The sequence below is a fragment of the Lithobates pipiens genome, unplaced genomic scaffold (genome assembly GCF_037356315.1).
Source record: "Lithobates pipiens isolate NorthernLeopardFrog02 unplaced genomic scaffold, aLitPip1_a1.2 Scaffold_28, whole genome shotgun sequence".
Classification (NCBI taxonomy): domain Eukaryota; kingdom Metazoa; phylum Chordata; class Amphibia; order Anura; family Ranidae; genus Lithobates; species Lithobates pipiens.
Window position 1 is genome coordinate 227282361 of NW_027507789.1, and position 14328 is coordinate 227296688.

At 43.4% G+C, this 14328-nt stretch overlaps 1 protein-coding gene across 1 annotated transcript in view; it reads right to left on the reverse strand.

The window, feature by feature from the left end:
* Window positions 1-14328, reverse strand: part of PITPNC1 (phosphatidylinositol transfer protein cytoplasmic 1) — a 196492-nt gene that overhangs the window by 70699 nt on the left and 111465 nt on the right. Inside the window, exon 2 of the mRNA XM_077460645.1 lies at window positions 13958-14106. Within this exon, the coding sequence (XP_077316771.1) occupies window positions 13958-14106 (149 nt within the window). The remainder of the gene's footprint in view (window positions 1-13957; window positions 14107-14328) is intronic.

The window sequence follows — 14328 nt, forward strand, 5'->3', positions numbered from 1 at the left end:
ATAGGATGATATAAATAATAGGATGATACAAATCATAGGATGATACAAATCATAGGATGATACAAATCATAGGATGCATAGTACATCTGATACACAGAATGATAGGAGAATACATCACATAGGAGGATAGAAATGATAGAAGGATACAAATGATACATTTGATGATACAAATCATAGGATGCATAGGATTGTACATCTGATACACAGAATGATAGGAGAATACATCACATAGGATGATACAGTGCCTTGCGAAAGTATTCGGCCCCCTTGAACTTTTCAACCTTTTGCCACATTTCAGGCTTCAAACATAAAGATATAAAATTGTTATTTTTTGTGAAGAATCACCAACAAGTGGGACACAATTGTGAAGTGGAACGAAATCTATTGGATTTTTGAAACTTTTTTAACTAATAAAAAAATGAAAAGTGGGGCGTGCAAAATGATTGGGCCCCCTTGCGTTAATACTTTGTAGAGCCGCCTTTTGCTGCGATTACAGCTGCAAGTCGCTTGGGGTGTCTCTATCAGTTTTGCACATCGAGAGACTGAAATTCTTGCCCATTCTTCCTTGCAAAACAGCTGGAGCTCAGTGAGGTTGGATGGAGAGCATTTGTGAACAGCAGTTTTCAGCTCTTTCCACAGATTCTCGATTGGATTCAGGTCTGGACTTTGACTTGGCCATTCTAATACCTGGATACGTTTATTTGTGAACCATTCCTTTGTAGATTTTGCTGTATGTTTGGGATCATTGTCTTGTTGGAAGATAAATCTCCGTCCCAGTTTCAGGTCTTTTGCAGACTCCAACAGGTTTTCATCCAGAATGGTCCTGTATTTGGCTGCATCCATCTTCCCCTCAATTTTAACCATCTTCCCTGTCTCTGCTGAAGAAAAGCAGGCCCAAACCATGATGCCGCCACCACCATGTGTGACAGTGGGGATGGTGTGTTGAGGGTGATGAGCTGTGTTGCTTTTACGCCAAACATATCGTTTTGCATTGTGGGCAAAAAGTTGGATTTTGGTTTCATCTGACCAGAGCACCTTCTTCCACATGTTTGGTGTGTCTCCCAGGTGGCTTGTGGCAAACTTTAGACGAGACTTTTTATGGATATCTTTGAGAAATGGCTTTCTTCTTGCCACTCTTCCATAAAGGCCAGATTTGTGCAGTGTACGATTGATTGCTGTCCTATGGACAGACTCTCCCACCTCAGCTGTAGTTCTCTGCAGTTCATCCAGAGTGATCATGGGCCTCTTGGCTGCATCTCTGATCAGTCTTCTCCTTGTCTGAGCTGAAAGTTTAGAGGGACGGCCAGGTCTTGGTAGATTTGCAGTGGTCTGATACTCCTTCCATTTCAAAATGATTGCTTGCACAGTGCTCCTTGGGATGTTTAAAGCTTGGGAAATCTTTTTGTATCCAAATCCAGCTTTAAACTTCTCCACAACAGTATTACGGACCTGCCTGGTGTGTTCCTTGGTCTTCATGATGCTCTCTGCGCTTTCAACAGAACCCTGAGACTATCACAGAGCAGGTGCATTTATACAGAGACTTGATTACACACAGGTGGATTCTATTTATCACCATCAGTCATGTTAGGACAACATTGGATCATTCAGAGATCCTCGCTGAACTTCTGGAGTGAGTTTGCTGCACTGAAAGTAAAGGGGCCGAATAATTTTGCACGCCCCACTTTTCAGTTTTTTATTTGCTAAAAAAGTTTAAAATATCCAATAGATTTCGTTCCACTTCACAATTGTGTCCCACTTGTTGGTGATTCTTCACAAAAAATTACAATTTTATATCTTTATGTTTGAAGCCTGAAATGTGGCAAAAGGTTGAAAAGTTCAAGGGGGCCGAATACTTTCGCAAGGCACTATACATCTGATAGGATAATACATTTGATTGGATGCAGTCACTGTTTGGCTGACGATTCCCTCCCCCCGCTCAGTTTTCCAATGGAAGTTTGTGAAGAGGGCTGGTACGGACAGAGCCACCCATGGCTCATATTTGGGACGATTGACCAGGAGTCGGCTATAATGTGGGCCATGTATGGCGGGTATAAGAAGCACATGTGCACAGACAGAACAGGGTGCTGGGCAGAGAGGAGCCATTTTAACCTTCTCCTTTTCTTCTCTTTCGGGGGGGGGGGGGGGGGGTTTCCTGCTTGCCATCGGGACTTGTGAATCCCGCTAATCAGAGACCAGCCATCCGGCAGCAATGAAAGGAGAAATACAGATGACTGACCACGTTGTATGAATACTCCCATTGTGAGGGAAATGTTGGCAGAATTCAGGAAGCATTAACACCCTCCATATTCTTCAGGCACCAGAGCCAGAGATGAATGTATTAATGAGCTCAAAGCTAAAGTTTGTGTGTCAGCAGATTTGCTTGACGTCGCCCAGGAGTTTCTTACGAGGGGGGCCTCTGCGCTGTGCCTCGAACACGCTGAGCTGTGAAAAAGATATTAATGGCCTCGCACACGTGTCTGACCGCCTGCGGTAGGCGCTGCGAGGGAGAACGGCGATGCAGAAATAGTGGATTCAGCAGATCTGACCCTGGAAGAGAACGGGAGGGGGGGGGGACACAGTGTCCCTCGAGGAGCCCGTCAGGGCCCGGGGCGTGTGACAGGCCTCGTCTCTTAATCTTATGTGTCCTTGAACTTGGTGCTGAGTCCCCACAATGCGCCAACCTCCTGGGGTCACCGCCAACGTCAGCCAGCCTCACATTCTCTGCGAGCGCCACTCCCCCCGAGCCAATTCAGAGTCCTGCTATATCAGCACTGGAGGGACCGTGAACCCTGCCATCTTCAACTGCTACAACACAGGGACCAGGAGCGCCGCGCCACGCAGGGCGCCTAATCTGCACATGTCACCGTACATTAACTCACACAGATCCCACCTGCCGAGAAATCTGCGGGCAGCGCCTAATCTCACCACCACACTGACAAATTAACATCTTCATGTCATGTGCCGCCAGTCTAAAGAAGTCGGCTCAATTATTGTTCCTTTGTTTGCCATCCCTAGATTGGAGCGCCGGGGAAATCTCACCTACAATTTTATGTCATCTGACGCTGAATGTTATAACATGGAAGTAAATGACCCAGAAATGTACAGAATGATCAAAAAAAAAAAAAATGTTACAAAAAAAGCACAAAAAAATTTAACAAAAAAAGAACAAAATGTAACAAAAAAAAGAACAAACATGTAAGAAAAAAAAAAAGAACAAACGTAACAAAAAAAGGAACATAAATGTAACAAAAAAAGAGCAAAAAAATGTAATAAAAAAAGAACAAACATGTAACAAAAAAAGAACAAACGTAACAAAAAAAAAAAAAAAGAACAAACATGTAAGAAAAAAACAAAAAACAAACATGTAACAAAAAAAGAACAAACGTAACAAAAAAAAAGAACAAACATGTAACAAAAAACGAACAAAGATGTAACAAAAATAAAAAAAAAAACACAAATGTCTTCAGCTTTCCTCCATTGAAATGAGCACAACCCTGTCAGTGTTTTTAATTTTATTTTTTTAAGTTTAATTCCACTTTACATTGGAACTCTCTCTCAATCAACATGAAATATTTATGTAATTTATGCAATACTTATACTGCTAGGCTAGCATTAGTAAATAGATAGGAAGGTATATTATATTTACTTGTTTGAAACTCTTTTTTTTTTTTTTTTTTTTACACATTTCTTCGGTTACTTCCTGGTTTCTAGCCTAGGCCAAACTGGTGTCATACATCCCAGGAGTCTTCATGGGAGGAGGGGTTTTCTCAATTAAGCACACCCTCCCGCCTTGCACGCCTGTGTTTCGTGCCCCGTGTTTCGGCAGATTAGGCGACCCGGCAGAATTTGTAACGGAAGTGACGTTCCGTCGCCGCCATCTTGGTACACCCCTGCACTCCTCTACAGTATGGACACAGTGAGAAGGCGGTGTTGTGTCGAGAAGTGCCCGATATCAAGAAGTGCCCGCTATCGAGAAGTACGAACGGCGCATGCGCTGTACGGTGCAGCACAACAGCTGATTGTGACGGCGAGACGGCGCCTGTGCACAATAGCCGACAGAAGAATTTTTTCCTGCCAGATTGTGCCCCACACTCCTGTGGCGAGTTAATGTCGGTCAGGACCGTCTTTAAGGCAGGGCAAAAGGGGCTGCTGCCCTGGGCCCTGTCATTGTTGGGGGCCCAAAGCAGCTGCCTCATACTTGCCAACTATACCAGTTTAAATTCCCTTGTCCCTTGAAGTTTTAGTCCTGTGCTGTGTCCCAATATCTAGTACTAATGCTGCCCAGCTCTGCCCTATTGTTGTATACAAGTAACTCACCTGTAGACCCTGTGTTTACATGTAAATAACCGGCATTCATATGTAAATAGCAGCAGCATTAGTAAGTAAATAGATGCGGCCGGCGGCATTGATACGTAAATGAAGGCAGCATTCATATGTTTATCATGCTCCCCTGCAGTGAGGTGATGATGTGCTGTAACCTCTAGCAACCAACCAGTGAGTCATAATGTGTGCTGTAACCTCTAGCAACCAGTCAGTAAGCAGTAATGATATGCTGTAACTTCTGAAAACCAATCGCCATTTCTGCCTGATCTGATACAGTAAACTAAGTCTAATTAAGCCTAGCTGTTATTTATTGTATGTATCAGAGCAGATGGAGAGTGAAATTGCATGGGGGGGGGGCAAGAAATTTTTTGCCCAGGGTCCAATCAATATTAAAGACGGCCCTGATGTCCGTGAGGGGCGGATTCTCGACAGAACAGCGGCAAGCAGGCATCTTGTTACACCCACCGGAGTCTTGCATTTCACACTTATTTTTAACAGTAAACGGAGCTTACACAGTGAAATACAGGATTTAGAAATGCGTCGGACTGTTTATATGTTGAATTATAAGATCAGCGGTGTTCTGTCAGATTAGCAAACCTGGGAGATCAGCAGGATTCCCCCTGTTTTTAAAATGCAACATCCACAAGCATGTGACTTCTGTGTTTGTGTTTCTTTTTCGCTTTTGGAATGTGAAACTTTTATAAAACGTCATTATGAAAATAAAAACAAAAATGGGGGCCTGTCTGGTAGGCTGTATGAGGCCCGGTGATTTCTAACAGCAGCCCTACCAGTCAAGATGGTGCTGGACTTACTTAGAAAGAAGAACATTTACAGGTCCAATCACCAGTGCACTCAGGAGAGGGGCTTTAGGGCAGAAAAAATGCTTGACGCACCTAAACTTGTCTAAACGTACCTCAACACTAGACATAAACGCTCAATTGCTTGACACGCGTACAATATGCGGTTTCGGAGCGGCGATTTTTACGTTTCTTTTACTGACTGAAGTAAAAGGTGAGAAGAGAAATTCATACAGCTTGTTGCCATGGCTATAGCTAGCGTTGGTGGTCAGGCACTATAGCTGATCTTCACCTATGGCAGCCCCCTTTTCCCATAAGGCCAGCAGGCCTACCGGTACTCCGATGCCCCCCCCCCCCAAGGACTTCTACACAATGCTACAGTGCCTGGCCGCCACGTGAGCGAAGCACAGCAAATAGGTAAAGCAATATTTTGTGATTTTTGTTGTGAGTATACAGGTGCATCTCGAAAAATTTGAACATCATCAAAAAGTTATTTTATTTCTGTAATTCAATTCAAAAAGTGAAACTCATATATTTTCTATAGATTCGTTACACGCAGAGTCATCTGTCTCAAGCATTTCTTTTCATTTTGATGATTACGGCTTACAGAGAGTGACACCCCAAAATTCTGTATCTCAGAAAATGTGAATATTACACAAGACCAATAAATAAAGGATTTATAATACAGAAATTTTGTCTTGAGAAGTCTGTCCATGTACAGTATAGGATGTACAGTATAGGATGTCCATGTCCAGTATAGGATGTCCATGTATAGTATATTATGTACAGTATAGGATGTCCATGTACAGTATAGGATGTCCATGTACAGTATAGGATGTCCATGTACAGTATAGGATGTACAGTATAGGATGTCCATGTCCAGTATAGGATGTCCATGTATAGTATGTCCATGTACAGTATAGGATGTACAGTATAGTATGTCCATGTGCAGTATAGGATGTACAGTATAGTATGTCCATGTACAGCAGGGGTCTCAAACAGGTGGCCCTCCAGCTGTTGCTAAACTACAAGTCCCATGAAGCATTGCAAGGCTGGCAGTTACAAACATGACTCCCATAGGCAGAAGCATGATGGGAATTGTAGTTTTGCAACAGCTGGAGGGCCACCAGTTTGAGACCCCTGATGTACAGTATAGGATGTCCATGTATAGTATGTCCATGTACAGTATAGGATGTCCAGTATAGGATGTCCATGTCCAGTATAGGATGTCCATGTATAGTATATTATGTACAGTATAGGATGCCCATGTACAGTATAGGACGTACAGTATAGGATGTCCATGTCCAGTATAGGATGTCCATGTATAGTATGTCCATGTACAGTATAGGATGTACAGTATAGTATGTCCATGTACAGTATAGGATGTCCATGTATAGTATGTCCATGTACAGTATAGGATGTACAGTATAGGATGTCCGTGTACAGTATAGGATGTCCATGTACAGTATATTATGTACAGTATAGGATGTCCATGTACAGTATAGGATGTACAGTATAGGATGTCCATGTACAGTATAGGATGTACAGTATAGTATGTCCATGTACAGTATAGGATGTCCATTTATAGTATGTCCATTTATAGGATGTCCATTTATAGTATGTCCATGTACAGTATAGGATGTCCATGTACAGTATAGGATGTACAGTATAGGATGTCCATGTCCAGTATAGGATGTCCATGTATAGTATGTCCATGTACAGTATAGGATGTACAGTATAGTATGTCCATGTGCAGTATAGGATGTACAGTATAGTATGTCCATGTACAGTATAGGATGTCCATGTACAGTATAGGATGTACAGTATAGGATGTCCATGTCCAGTATAGGATGTCCATGTATAGTATATTATGTACAGTATAGGATGTCCATGTACAGTATAGGGTGTACAGTATAGGATGTCCATGTCCAGTATAGGATGTCCATGTATAGTATGTCCATGTACAGTATAGGATGTACAGTATAGTATGTCCATGTACAGTATAGGATGTCCATGTATAGTATGTCCATGTACAGTATAGGATGTACAGTATAGGATGTCCGTGTACAGTATAGGATGTCCATGTACAGTATATTATGTACAGTATAGGATGTCCATGTACAGTATAGGATGTACAGTATAGGATGTCCATGTACAGTATAGGATGTACAGTATAGTATGTCCATGTACAGTATAGGATGTCCATTTATAGTATGTCCATGTACAGTATAGGATGTCCATGTATAGTATGTCCCTGTACAGTATAGGATGTACAGTATAGGATGTCCATGTACAGTATAGGATGTACAGTATAGTATGTCCATGTACAGTATAGGATGTACAGTATAGTATGTCCATGTACAGTATAGGATGTCCATGTATAGTATGTCCATGTACAGTATAGTATGTCCATGTACAGTATAGGATGTACAGTATAGTATGTCCATGTACAGTATAGGATGTCCATGTATAGTATGTCCATGTACAGTATAGGATGTACAGTATAGGATGTCCATGTACAGTATAGGATGTACAGTATAGTATGTCCATGTACAGTATAGGATGTACAGTATAGTATGTCCATGTACAGTATAGGATGTCCATGTATAGTATGTCCATGTACAGTATAGGATGTACAGTATAGGATGTCCATGTACAGTATAGGATGTCCATGTACAGTATAGTATGTCCATGTACAGTATAGGATGTACAGTATAGGATGTCCATGTCCAGTATAGGATGTCCATGTATAGTATGTCCATGTACAGTATAGGATGTACAGTATAGGATGTCCATGTACAGTATAGGATGTACAGTATAGGATGTATAGTATGTCCATGTACAGTATAGGATGTACAGTATAGGATGTCAATGTCCAGTATAAGATGTCCATGTATAGTATGTCCATGTATAGTATGTCCATGTACAGTATAGGATGTACAGTATAGGATGTCCATGTCCAGTATAGGATGTCCATGTATAGTATGTCCATGTACAGTATAGGATGTACAGTATAGGATGTCCATGTACAGTATAGGATGTACAGTATAGGATGTATAGTATGTCCATGTACAGTATAGGATGTACAGTATAGGATGTCCATGTCCAGTATAGGATGTCCATGTATAGTATGTCCATGTACAGTATAGGATGTACAGTATAGGATGTCCATGTACAGTATAAGATGTCCATGTATAGTATGTCCATGTATAGTATGTCCATGTACAGTATAGGATTTACAGTATAGGATGTCCATGTACAGTATAGGATGTCCATGTACAGTATAGGATGTACAGTATAGGATGTCCATGTACAGTATAGGATGTACAGTATAGGATGTCCATGTACAGTATAGGATGTACAGTATAGGATGTCCATGTACAGTATAGGATGTACAGTATAGGATGTCCATGTACAGTATAGGATGTACAGTATAGGATGTCCATGTACAGTATAGGATGTACAGTATAGGATGTATAGTATGTCCATGTACAGTATAGGATGTACAGTATAGGATGTCCATGTCCAGTATAGGATGTCCATGTATAGTATGTCCATGTACAGTATAGGATGTCCATGTACAGTATAGGATGTACAGTATAGGATGTCCATGTACAGTATAGGATGTACAGTATAGGATATATAGTATGTCCATGTACAGTATAGGATGTCAATGTCCAGTATAGTATGTCCATGTACAGTATAGGATGTACAGTATAGTATGTCCATGTACAGTATAGGATGTACAGTATAGTATGTCCATGTACAGTATAGGATGTACAGTATAGGATATATAGTATGTCCATGTACAGTATAGGATGTCAATGTCCAGTATAGTATGTCCATGTACAGTATAGGATGTCCATGTATAGTATGTCCATGTACAGTATAGGATGTCCATGTCCAGTATAGTATGTCCATGTACAGTATAGGATGTCCATGTATAGTATGTCCATGTACAGTATAGGATGTACAGTATAGGATGCACTCAGTACTTGGTCGGGGCTCCTTTTGCATGAATTATGGCATCAATGCGGCGTGGCACGGAGGAGATCAGCCGGTGGCACTGCTGAGGTGTGATGGAAGTCCAGGTTGCTCTGATAGCGGCCTTCGGCTCATCGCCATTGTTGGGTCTGGTGTCTCTCATCTTCCGCTTGACAATCCCCCACAGACTCTCTATGGGGTTTAGGTTGGGGCAAGTTTGCTGGCCAATCCAGCACAGTGATCCCATGATCATGTGACCAGGTATTGGTAGTTTTGGCAGTGTGGGAGGTGCCGTGTCCTGCTGCAAAATGAAATCCGCATCTCCATGAAGCTGGTCAGCAGAGGGAAGTATGAAGTGCTCTAGAATTTCCTGCTAGAGGGCTGAGCTGACTTTGGACTTCATCAGTGGCGGCCATTAGGAGCGCCTGGGCGCTGCCCCCTCTCTCCTTGCCACCCCCTTATATATAGTGGGTGGATTCATGCATAGCATTAAATCTATCCACGGCCGCCGCAGCCGCCCTCTAGTCATGTGTCTGGCCCCTTTCAGGGCACTGGGCACATGAATTACAGCTTCGTTTTTTTTTCTTGAAGCACCTGATTAGAGCCAGAGGCTCTAATAGGCTTCAAAATAGGGTCCCAGGGGATGCATCTGGAGCCCACCCAGCTGTGTTGCAACAGCAAATGAATATTCAATGTTGCAACACTGATCCTCCTCCCGTCTAAATGGGAAGCAGGTATGAAACTCGTTTTCCCATTTGCCAAAAGGTCAGACAATCCTATTGGACGCCTAGTGCTGGGAGGAGCAGAGAGGAGACATACCGTGGAAGCTGCTCCAGGAGAGGACACCGGAGCAGCTTTCCCCGAGCCCGCCATGCTGGAAGATGGCCGCATCAGCTCCGACCGCTGCTCTCACCTCCCGCATCCAGGGTAAGAACACCGGATGGTGCTGGGGGGGGAGGGAGTGTTAGTGCCATGTCACGCTGCAGGGGGGGAGATGTAGGTGGTAGTTGTGCTGGTGCCACTACATTCCTCCAGCGGGCCGGGGGGGGGGGGGACCGCCAGCTGCCACTGGACTTGATAAAACACAGTGGACCAACACCAGCAGATGACACGGCTCCACAAATCATCACTGGCTGTGGAAACTTCACACTGGACCTCATGCAACTTGGATTCTGTGCCTCTCCGCTCCTCCTCCAGACTCTGGGACCGCGATTTCCAAATGCAATGCAAAATTTACTTTCATCCGAAATGAGCACCACTGAGCAACAGTCCAGTCCCTTTTCCTCTTAGCCCAGGTGAGACACTTCTGACGTTGTCTTTGGTTTAGGAGTGGCTTGACACAAGGAATGGGACAGTTGTAGCCCATGTCCTGGATACGTCTGTGTGTGGTGGCTCTTGAAGCACTGACACCAGCCGTACTCCACATCCTTCTGAATCTCCCCCAAATTCTTGAATGGCCTTTGCTTCACAATCCTCTCAAGGCCTGTTGCTTGTGCACCTTTTTCTACCACACTTTTTCCTTCCACTCAACTTTTCATTAATATGCTTGGATACAGCACTCTGTGAATGAACAGCCAGCTTTAGCAATGGCCCCTTGTGACTTACCCTCCTTGTGGTGGGTGTCAATGACTGTCCCCTGGACAACTGTCAAGTCAGCAGTCTTCTCCATGATTGTGTAACCTACTGAACCAGACTGAGAGACCATTTAAAGGCTCAGGAAAACTTTACAGGCATTTTGAGTTAATAAGCTGATTAGATTGTGACAACGTAAGTCTAGAACATTCAACTTTTTCACAATATTCCCATTTTCTGAGATACTGAATTTTGGGTTGTCATTAGCTGCAAGTCATAATCATCAAAATTAAAAGAAAGAAATGTTTGGAAACCATCACTGTGTGTAATGAATCTATATAAAATATATGATTTTCTCTTTTTTTAATTGAATTACTGAAATAAATGAAGTTTTTGACAATATTAATATTTTTTGGAGATGCGCCCATATATAACATATTTTTAATAAACTATTAGCATCCGAAGTATCCCGAGCTTTTGGCGTCAGAAGGGGGCGGTGCCACTGGGTCACGTAGCCGGGTGGCCCTGCCCCTTGCCTATATGAGAACTGCCAAAGCACAGATCGGGCAGACGGCGGGAGACCTCCCAGAAGGCTAAGCACTTTTTTTTTCTATTTTTCGGGTCCGGTGGGTGTCATGATTGATGACATAGAGGGATACTATTTTTTTTTTTTTTTATAAAGGATTAGTCAAAAATGGTTTCTTGTGGTTTTTACTTTTTGGCACTTTATTGGTGAATGGGTAGGGGTACAATGTACTCGATACCCATTCACATAGGGGGGGGGGGTGAGATCTGAGGGCCCCCTTGTTAAAGGGGGCTTCCAAACTCTGATAAGCACCCCTGCCCGCAGACCCTGACAACCACAGCCCAGGGCTGTCGGGAAGAGGCTCTTGTCCCCATTGACATGGAGACAAAGTGCTTTGGGGTGGGGAAGAGCCCCCTCTCTGCCCCAAAGCACCCACCCTCCCCATGTTGAGGGCATTTGGCCTGGTATGGTTCAGGAGGGGGGCACTCGCTTGTCCCCCCACCCTTTCCTAACCTGCTGGGCTGCATGGTCAGATCAGGGTCAGGTATAGATTTCCGGGGGGAGGGGGGGGGGGGCGACTGTTCTATTCCTACCAGACCCGAAGGGTCTTTATATTTTTTACCAACGCTTTTTTTTTTCAGCTGTCAGCGGGGGAAACCCATTGACAGCTGATGACACACTGGTTGTTAAGCACGCCGCGATCCCGCTCTTTAACAACCAGCCCTGACTGCACAAAGCTTTGCCCAATCAGGGCACAGAATGCACTGTGCAGCGCTCAGTGCATTGCAGGATGTTCAGCGGGGCAAACACCCTTCAAATTAGGGTGTTCGGTGAACGGCCGAACAGGCACATCTTCGCCCCGAACTCGCGCTCGGGCCGAACAATTCGCCCATCCCTATTAGTGGCGGAACCAGTAGTCACAGTATAATATACTGTATGAGAAAGGTTGTTGCACCTACCAATTGCTCCCTACCACCAGGATCATTACCAGTTATGATGGTCACATGTGTACGGAATAAGCTGCCCCATGTCCCTCTTAGATGTATTGTCTGGTCTGAAGGGATTGGAGTCACTGATTTCTAACAAATAAGCATTCAATGTACAGAGTATAGTAGAAAGAGTCATACAAAATCTGCAATCGTCAATGCATTCAACACCCCATACTACCCTCCAGCGTGGCCATTCATCATTCAAGGGAACATTTGTAAGGACTAAGATTCATTTAGCATGCCAAAACGATCGATGAAATGTGAGTTGACAATAAGAAATGACTAATACTTGTATTGTATGTTCCCTGACTGGAGGATATTGTGTTGCGTTTGGGATTTGGGAGTCGGAATCTGGCATGTAGTGGTTTTGTACAGAAAATGGGAAAATTGTATCAAATACTTACAGTAATTTTCCTTTCCTGGTGCCAGTCCATGGCCGTATACTACCACATGTATGCTGCCATGTTGGCGCCACATAAACTGAAAATTCTATCTAATATATATACAGTAGTTTTCCTTTCTTGGTGCCAGTCCATGGCAGCACCCTACCATGTGTATGCTGCCATTTTGGCTCCAGGAAAACGGAAAATTGTATCAAATACTTACAGTAATTTTCCTGGCATCAATCTATGGGCGTATAAGACCACATGTATGCTACCATGTTGGCGCCAGGAAAACGGGAAATTGTATCAAATACTTACAGTACCTTTCCTGGTGCCAATCTATGGCCGTATACAACCACATGTATGCTACCATGTTGGCGCCAGGAAAACGGGAAATTGTATCAAATACTTACGGTAGTTTTCCTCTCCTGGCACAAATCCGTAGAAGCACCCTACCACATGTATGCTGCCATGTTGGCGCCAGGAAAACGGAAAATTGTATCAAATACTTACAGTAATTTTCCTTTCCTGGTGCCAATCCATGGCCGTATACTACCACATGTATGCTGCCATGTTGGCGCCAGAAAAAAAGGAAAATTGTATCAAATTTTTTACCAACACTTTTTTTTTCCAGCTGTCAGCGGGGGAAACCCATTGACAGCTGATGACACACTGGTTGTAATTTTCCTTTCCTGGCGCCAATCCATGGTCGTATACTACCACATGTATGCTGCCATGTTGGTGCCAGGAAAACTGAAAATTTTATCAAATACTTACAGTAATTTTCCTTTCCTGGTGCCAATCTATGTCCTTATACAACCACATGTATGCTGCCATGTTGGCACCAGGAAAACAGAAAGTTGTATCAAATACTTACAGTAGTTTTCCTTTCCTGGCGCCAATCCATGGCCGTATACTACCACATGTTGGTTGCCATGTTGGCGCCAGAAAAAAAGGAAAATTGTATCAAATACTTACAGTAATTTTCCTTTCCTGGCGCTAATCCATGGGCGTATACTGCCACATGTATGCTGCCATGTTGGCGCCAGAAAAAAAGGAAAATTGTATCCAATACTTACAGTAATTTTCCTTTCCTGGCGCCAATTCATGGTCGTATACTACCACATGTATGCTGCCATGTTGGCACCAGGAAAACAGAAAATTTTATCAAATACTTACAGTAGTTTTTCTTTCCCGGCGCCAATCTATGGCAGTATACTACCACATGTATGCTGCCATGTTGGCACCAGGAAAACAGAAAATTGTATCAAATACATACAGTAGTTTTTCTTTCCTGGCGCCAATCCATGTGGTAGTATGCTGCCTTGGATTGGCGCCAGGAAAGAAGAATTCTGCCAGCAGTGTGAATGATGGACTCCTCACCTGTTGAGGTAGACCCTCTTCTCGGTCAGCTGTCCCTGGCCATGTACGGGGTCCTCATACGGCTCATTCTGGACCACCTCCACCCCCTCGCCCCGGTCGCTCTGCTCATGGCTGTGCTTGCTGATCATGTACAGCTGCCCGATTCTGTACTGCAAAGACAGGAAAATGGAAATTACCAGAAAATCCTGGAGACAAATGGGACTCTATAATAAGCGAAAAAACAAAATGAAATATAAAATCAACAAGTACAAATGTTCACTCTGCTGTATCTGACGTTCGGTTTTAATAAAAACCCATAATTAATGATTCGGATCGCTTTTAGAGTGAACGCATCACTGCACACAATGAGGTTGATTTACTAAAGTATTAAA